This window comes from Patiria miniata, unplaced genomic scaffold (assembly GCF_015706575.1).
Source record: "Patiria miniata isolate m_02_andy unplaced genomic scaffold, ASM1570657v1 HiC_scaffold_16, whole genome shotgun sequence".
Taxonomy (NCBI): Eukaryota; Metazoa; Echinodermata; class Asteroidea; order Valvatida; family Asterinidae; genus Patiria; species Patiria miniata.
This window is the reverse complement of record NW_024037054.1, coordinates 15,238,956-15,247,780: the sequence shown is the minus strand read 5'-3', so window position 1 is coordinate 15,247,780 and position 8,825 is coordinate 15,238,956. Positions and strand designations below refer to the sequence as shown.

The following is an 8,825-nucleotide window of genomic DNA, read 5'->3' as shown; positions in this document are numbered from 1 at the left end:
GCAAATCAGCTCGCGCACCCGCAGTAATGCGAATTCTGTGGTGGGCCTTGGACACACCCCTTGTCAAATCGTGTAAACGACGAAGAAAGGCCCTACCAGGCATTACAGCTTTACAGACAAAATTAAGCCTACCTAATAAAGACTGAAGCTCACGGAGAGTTAATTTCTTCATGCTGAGCGCACTAACAAGCTTACTCTGTAAAGTAACCAGCTTGTCGGGTGGAATTTCTATCCGTTGCGCAACCGTGTCAATTGCTAAACCCAAGAAATTAAGGTTGGTTGTAGGTCCCTCCGTTTTTTCTTCTGCGAGGGGGACGCCAAATCGCTCACAAACCACTCGGAAAGATTGGAGGGAACGCGCGCACTCGTTAGAGTTACAAGCACCCACAAACAAGAAATCGTCCAAATAATGCACAATATATTGAGAGTTAGCTACCTTACGAGTAGAGTACTCAAGGAAAGTACTAAACCGTTCAAAAGTGACACAAGAAATCGCACAACCCATTGGCATACATTTATCGTAATATATCTGGCCATTGTGAGAAAACCCTAGCAAATCAAAATCATCCGGATGAACAGGGAGTAAGCGAAAAGCTGATTTAATATCCGACTTAGCCATAAGTGCACCCGTACCCAAACTAGATATCATGGTTATTGCATCATCAAAACTCGTGTAATTAACAGCAGTGCTAGACGGGTCAATGAAGTCGTTCACTGAACTCCCTATTGGAGACGACAAATTATGAATCAACCGAAATTCCCCAGGGACTTGCTTTGGTACCAGACCCACTGGTGAACAACGTAAATTGGGAAGAGGCTCAGACAAAAACGGGCCGGCCACACGACCCAAGGCAATCTCACGATCGATTTTGTATTGTAAAATGCCTGGATGTTCACGGGCAGACTGAGAATTACGAGCCGTAGAACTAACCCTTGGTCCGGAATAACCTATTCGAAAACCACAGGAAAAACCTGCCATCAAAATCTGTGAATCTAGGGTGTTGGGATAAACACGCAAAAATGGGAGCATGCTATTTAGTTTTACCGGCGTTCGCGCTAACGGCCGGCCCGCGAGATGGTTGGTTCCTCCGACAACGGGTTGCCGAATGGCCGAATGCAAGGCAGGCTGAGCAACGGTGTGCGAAGCGGCATGTGGGGCGGATGCATTGCCCGCGATTGAAATCATGGCATGTGGGTTGGCCTCCGGTAACTTGCCGTCGGCCTGGTCCGAATGGGGACCCGAAACTGGCGTAGGGACGATCGCGCTGCTGGTAGGGACGAAAATTAGGCTGTTGTACTAGGGGCGCCCCGAGCAGTGTTAACCACAACTCGGCATCGATGCTTGCCCAAGAGCGGGACGGCAAACGCGCCTGTCGCAGGCGAAACTGAATATCATAATCGCGCCAACCAAAGCCAACATGTCGGAAAGCAGCAGAACGGATGGTATCCGCATATTTCAGCAATTGGCGAGCATGCGTAGGGTGTCGCAACAAATAAACCGAAGCAAAAACTAGAAAAGCAGATGTCCACTGCTCAATTGATGTTATACGGGGTGCCTGCTTATGAGGACGAATCTGCCAAGCCGGAGACTCATTGGAGCCGATCGTAAAATTCACAGCTTTAGCCAAAGAATCATCACAACCCGAACCACGCAGTGATTTCAAAAGTGCGCCGAACTCTACAAACTCCCCTTTCCAAATTTTTTCTTGCAAAATATGAGGAACTCCAGACCCCAGATCATCACAAACACTAGTTAAAGTGGTATCAGTGGCAAAAGAAGAAGATGCAATTGTAGCAGTTACAGGGGCCGATGTTACGGACAGTGACGGGCCCGAGGAACTTTTAACCACAGGTTCAGGGGTAAATTCGACATGAACGGACTTACCCAATCCCAAAGTCGGAGACGCGCCCCCTCCAGGCAGACCGATGGGGGATGGCGTAGCAAGCTGGCTGTCAATACTGATGCCGCTATCCAGTCCCACGGAATCCAATGGTACCGAGGTACTTGCCACGGACACCGTGTCCCGTGTCACACCTGATGAACTCGCACTTCCATCGGGGACTGGGACTGGAACCTGCCGGGCGGACGATCGAGGCCGTCCCCGCCTACGCTTCACTCCATCGACCGGCCCAGAGGCAGCTCGCCCCTTAGACTTGGACTTGGGCATAACTTAACACAAATTTTTTCAGCAAGACAAAACTTCCTTGCAAGACCTAACCGCGCGGCTGCTCAAGCAAAAGTGACCGTGTGCTCGAACTTTCAGTTACCAGTTCATTAAAAGTGAACTAGTTCATGCACTTAAATCATTGTGGCCACAAGGGGAGTGACCTGGAATGGCCAACCTTCCAACCAGCCCTGTCAACGGTCCAGCGGTGATAAATTATTTGAAGCTTCAATTCCATTTGCCTCAAATCGATTAAACGGGACAGGTGCACATAGGCCTTGGAGCTCAGACCATGTGTCATGCACTCCTCAATGCATAGATGATGCACATAACACTATGGGTAGTACAGGCACAGCTGGGGGTACTGCCCAAACAATGATGAACGCATTGCGTATGCTTAAAGAATTACCCACAATTCCGGTTTTTACCGTTTAGGTCTGGCTCTAATCACTTTACGCGATCCCCTGACGTCTCATACAATGACTTTAGGCAAAATAGTCAGACTTTTGCGGTCTAGTAACCAGACTTTGACTCATAACGAAACATCGAATGAAAAGGGAAACATCAAATGCATATTGCAAAAGATCGAATGCAAAGATACCGATGAAACATCGAATACAAATAGGCCTAGCTCGAAATTTCAAACATATGTGTAAAACATTGCTCACATATTTGAGAATATCGCAAATATATTGTAAAACAACACACACAATTGTATCGAAAAACATCGCACATTTTATGCAAAAAATCGAACATAATATTGAAAACATCGCACATATATATCGTCAAAAACATCGCACATATAAATTGAAAATCGCATAATAATAAATGTAAAAGTAAACATCGCACACATATATTGAACATCGCACATATATTGTAAAACATCACACAAATATATTAAACATCTCGCAAATAATGAAAAACATCGCACACTTATATTGAACATCGCACATAAATGTAAACAAACACATATTAAACATCCAACATATATATTGCAAAATATTGAATATTGCAACGTTTGATACGCCATAGCGAACTGCATAAATCTAGTGGTCTCGCACCGCCAAGACATACATCCGCATTCCGCACGCCGTAGAATATTTTAAGTTTCGTTCAATATATAGAGGGCGCGCCACATAAATAGTGGTCTCAACACCGCGTCAACACGGATGCGGCACAATTGAACAAAAAGAACAAACTCGTTTCCGATGAACTACTCAAGAAATACAAAATGGATTAAGTTGAAATTTCGTGCAATTAGTTTTCACGATGTGTAGCGTAAGCAGTTTGAATGGCGTGAGAAACCGTGGATCTGTAAATATAATATGATCGGAACAATCTAGTGTTTTAAACGCTAAAAGTCCACGTTGACTTCCATTAGGATTGTATTTGTCGCGATTAAAACCCTCTATTGTTACGGTCATAATAGCTTGATTATTTGACGTTTTTTTATGAAATTAATTTTTTTTTATGTCAAACATCAAGACAAATGAGTGTACGAACATTCTTTTTAATGTAACGTGTATGTCTTGAGTTGTTGGCCCCAAATCGAGTTTGGTGGTGGAGATCGAGACCACTATAATGACTATTAATAGTGGCGCTAATTTGCAAAGGAGTGCAGGGATCATGGATTGGCTTCGCCACCACTGACTTTTGTACTGGAGTGGTCATCACATGCTCACAACTTTTGATCGCCAAGGCATTTGAAATTTCAATCAATTAAATCTAGTATTTCTTTAGTTGTTGCCCCCAAGGTTTGAGTTCTGCATTTCAAAATTGAATACTCCTCCAGCAATTTGTCATGATGACTGTGTTACATTATGAGATTTAATTTCATGAGAAACCATCCAACAATAAAAAAAAGAGCATACCCGAAACAAATATATTATTTTAAATGTGAAAAATACAAACCAAATGATGAAAAGATAAAAAGTCAACGTCCATGGAAAAATTGTTTGAGATGAGCAATAACCCGAGCTCACCATGCCAAGCTATATTAAGCAAGGGTGGATCCAGAACACAATTTTTTTTGGGGGGGAGGGCCCAAAAATAAAATTTGTCGCCCAAAAAGTGGGTCTGCTTAAGGGCCCCGAAAAACGTTTGGATTCTAGATGCTCTGTGGTGCGATTTGAGGCAATTTCTAATCACTTTATTCAATGTTTTTTTGAGAAAAAGATGGTGGTGTACTCATTGCCTGCCTTTATTGCGACGTCACATGAAAAAAATGGTTTTCGGGGGTGTTTTTTTTTGGGGGGGGGCATGGCCCCCTAGTTGCCCCCCCCCCCCCCCGGATCCGCCCTTGACCGGCCACAGCTTTTAAGAGCGAGCCAGGCGGGGACACATGAAGCAAAATCGGCCAGTCGGAAAGAGCGTGTCACCTCAGCACCTCAGTCGGAAATGATGAAGAGCGCCACCTACTGTCCGATACTTATGTCCGCTTTTAAGGTTGCCGACCAGTAATAAACTGCCATAGAACTGGGCCAATTTTAAATGCCCCCACTTCCGAAATTCTGGAAAAAACATACTCACAGCTCTCCGAACCGTTCGAGACACACAAATTAAAGCGTATTTCTTCATCTTTCATTTTCTTATCTATTTTTTGGGGGGGTCAACCAATGACTTTTAGGAGAAATTTCCATCCGAAGATGATCACCTTGAAGTTGTCCTGAAGCCCATCACCATTTTGAATAACGATGCCTACACTCCATTGCAAAATAGAGCGCTTTTAGGTCCCACATTTCATCCAAATTGCACAGAACTACAAGCTTACAGTCCTGTGCAAGGCTTCAGCCCCCTTTTTTTTTTACAAACCCTCAAGCTCATGTCCACTAAAAATGTGCTCAAATAACGAAGAATTTGAGGGCATGCAAAACGTGATTTGGCCGGCGTAGCCAATATGTCACCGATTTACTGGCCTGTATTCTTTCAAAAGCTGCAGCTATAAAAAAATATATCTTTATAAATAGGCCATTGATAAGTTACCCAGAAAGACATCCCCACTTCCTACACACGATTCTGTGAAGCTCATCAGCCCTTGAATTCCCGGCCTAGCGCCCTAGGCCCTGTTTGCAGGGCTGGGGTGGGGTGTACCACCTGCGAAGTTCCATTATGCACATCATGAACATCGCCCTACGTTTCAATGTGTTTTTTTTTTTATAGAATTAGAAGGAAAAGAACGTTCTGCTCACATTATTTTTCAGGAAAACAATGTTTAATTAAAGGCTAATGAAAGACTGTTGGAAACAGCGAACGGAACAGAGGCCTGATCTACAGTGTAAATCCGTTAAAAAAATCCTTTTCTAAAAACGTCCATATAATGTTGAAATAGTAGGGACGGAGTTTAGAAAAGAGAAGAAGTCGGTCGCGGGTACAGACGGGGTCGAAACATCCCCCCCCCCCCGGCATTAAAAAAAAACACGAAAAATATATAATTATTTTAATAATGACACGGTCCGCCTGTCCACAACAATCGGATATGAACATCTGACGGGCCTGGACATCCCCCCCCCCCGCAAAAATTCCGGGTCGCCCCTGAACGCACATTATGCCTTTTCAAAAAAGCCTACGTCACGGTGTTAAATGGTGCGTAACGATAAATAGGTTTATAACAAATGAAAACAGTTGGCTCATTGCTGCCCGAAGTATCAACTTCTGTTCGTCCATGGAGCTAGATAAAACAGATGCACTCAGCAATGATCAATGTTTCTCCGCCTGTTTAGAAAAATCGTTTTTGAGCAGAATTCTAAGGAAACCGAATGGCCTAGTGGTTAGATTCGTCGTCTACGAATCGCGGAGCCCGGGTTCGAATCCCATCTGTGTTTTTTTTTTTTTTTTTTTTTGCTTCTCAGCGCTCGCATTCAGTCATTATAAGATGTTTAATTTCCCATCGTAAATCACCAACAGTACCTTATATGATGCACATTATGGACAGCGCCCTACGTTTTTTTTTTTTTTTTTATAGAATTAAAAGGATGAGAACGTCCTGCTCACATTATTTATTCAGGAAAATAATGTCTGATTACAAGACCCCGACACGGGAATCACTGAACCAGCTATATTTATTGTGTAAAGTTACCCGAGTAGAGGCTATGCAAGCTTATGGCGGAAGCGAGCAAAGAGCGAATTAGCGCGGAGTCCATAATGATCGGTATATACAGGTGCTATTTCAATCACCTTGGAATCGACGTTTGGAAGATTGTTCCCATATATAGATTGAAAAAATTTACACGGGCAGCTATGTAATATTTACTTTTTTTTTTCTTTAAATGATACAAATGTCCTTCATATCGATCCGGATCCCTCATTCAAAACCAAATCAAAAATTTTGATAAATTAAACAGATGCTAGTACAACACGGGGGGGGGGGGGGACGGGGGAAGACGAGGCTACAGGCATCAAGCAAAGGGAGAGGGGGTGGGTGGGAGGGAGGGCGGGCGTGCCCCAGCACTAGGTTAAAGGGAGAATACAACATTAATTTTGCAAACATCAAAAAATAAAACTACCAAATTATTTTGAAATACCTCGCTGGACTGTTGTTAGTGAATGACAGTCTAAAGCATCCTGTAAAATCATGGCACCTAGTCATATTCAAGAAAAGTGGTATTCGTATCAATTTCCAACGCTGGTCGGCCGACCAGCGTTGAAAAAACTGACTTTTTTTTCAAATACTGGCCCCAATTGACCATTTAGTTAAACCGCATTTGTTTGTTTTTTGGTTTTTATAGCATCTATGAACCCAAAACGTCAAAAAGTCAGTGTAACAGTATTTGCTTTATATTACCACCCCCCCCCCAATCCATCCATTTCTGAAAATTACAGCAAAAGCAAATGATGTATATTCCCTTTATGCCACCATATTTCAACCACGGCAAAACAGAATTAACCAAAATCAAATAAATGACGATAAATACAATTCCAGGAGTCTTTACACTTTGCCGCAAATTTAGCATTGGTTTAATTTCTTTAAACCGGGAGTATGGTACAAAATACAAATTAATAAAACAAAATAACTTCGTTCTGGTTTAATATATTATTGATGCTACGTATTGGAATCTCGAACTTTTAAACTTTCAGAAATTGCAGAATTATCAACGACTTTTTGAAAACCCAAGTCACAATCTATAACCCTTTAGTTGGTTTCCATGGCAATTTGATGATAACAAATATGTAACATTTTTTTATGATGAACATTTCTATTCAACAGCATTCACTACATAATATATATTGGCCGTATGCATTTTGCGAATCCAAAAATGTGACCTGTCACTACGAAATGAGCTTAAAGTTGGAAATTGCCATGTTGCAGTGCAGTGGGGCAAAGCCCAAATTTGAAGGAGTGGTAATTTTTTTAATATTATTTTAAGGTAAACCTTACTCTGTAAGTCATATTTTACCTTTCTACAATTTGTTTTGTTCCGTCAAACATCTTAAAAACATATTTCATCCCGTCAATTATAAGTTGACTGTTCATTCACCGTAACACAACTGCAGGATTTTTAAATGCCATTTTCTCAAGAATCAGTTTTACAACTTCCAGTAAGTTGGTGATCCATTATTTCAGTTATTGAACTCAGTACCCCTCAATGTTGTACACCATTGGAAAGTTCTTGTTCTGCAGAATCCAGATGTATAAATATCTCAATTCTTAAAAAGTCAGACTTTAAGCCCATTTTGTGCTGACAGATTGACTGCAGAGCTAGAACTCCTATAAATTCTTTCAGTACAGTGGAACGTCGCTATACCGAACACCGCTATACCGAACATTCGGCTATATCGAACATCGTCCTTGGCTCCCGATTTTTGTGTACCCAACCAACCGAACATTGTTGTCGTAAACCGTCAACAGAAGAGCGACAAGTCGCTAATATTTCCCCAAGGCATAGAAGGAGGAAGCCACCCATTGATGTAGGTAGTAAGCTCAAAACTAAGTAATTACATAAATTCAATAGTTTGTCTGCATAACGCACACGTTTGTGTCCAATAAACAATTCTTGTTTCGACATTGCCAAAAAAAGGTTTTGCTATTTGTTATTGTGCACTCACCATTGACGTTACAGACTATTGTAGAGCGGCAACGTAAAAAGCACACACTGACTTTCAAGCACAAATGGTAAAGGGTTACGGGAGACGGAAATAAGGCTAGCAAGCGAATGTCTCCAAACACACTGGATTGTGCCTCAACATGGCCACTTCTTTTGAAAATATCGGTTGACATTTTCACCCTTCACGAAATATGGCGTCAACAATAACAAGAACAAGTGGGTATAAATTGTCACTTCTTTGACAAATAGAGGGAAAGAAACTTTGTTTCATTATCTCAACATAAAGTGTTTCACATAAATTAATATTTCAATTACTTTTGGAAAAAGTAGTTTCAAACCAGTGTTGTAGCTGAGCCCATCACAAGTCTTCACAAGCAGCCACAAGTCCATCACAATAATAATAATAATAATAATTACCCTGGATTGGACATTTGGGAGACCTTCCCGTAGACATGTGCACCCAATTTTTCAAACTTAATTGTGCCCTAACCCAATATTCCTTTGTCTTTTTTGCACAAATTTCGGTATGTTTACTAATTAGACCACGAGCAACAAATATAATCTAATTGCGGCAGCAAAATTTTGCCTCTAAAGGGGGGCTGTGACATTAGGGAGACAT

General features: G+C 41.8%; 1 protein-coding gene across 1 annotated transcript; it reads right to left on the bottom strand.

Annotated features, from left to right (window-relative positions):
- Window positions 1-1,016: 1,016 nt before the first annotated feature.
- Window positions 1,017-2,414, bottom strand: LOC119723099. Its single transcript, XM_038193622.1, has one exon. The coding sequence runs from the start codon at window positions 2,166-2,168 to the stop codon at window positions 1,032-1,034; it is 1,137 nt and encodes a 378-aa protein (XP_038049550.1). The 5' UTR covers window positions 2,169-2,414; the 3' UTR covers window positions 1,017-1,031.
- Between the last annotated feature and the right edge of the window lie 6,411 nt (window positions 2,415-8,825).

What these genes read in the sequence shown, in the direction of transcription:
- LOC119723099 (XM_038193622.1), bottom strand. Translation starts at nt 2,168, where the DNA reads ATGCCCAAGTCCAAGTCTAAGGGGCGAGCTGCCTCTGGGCCGGTCGAT.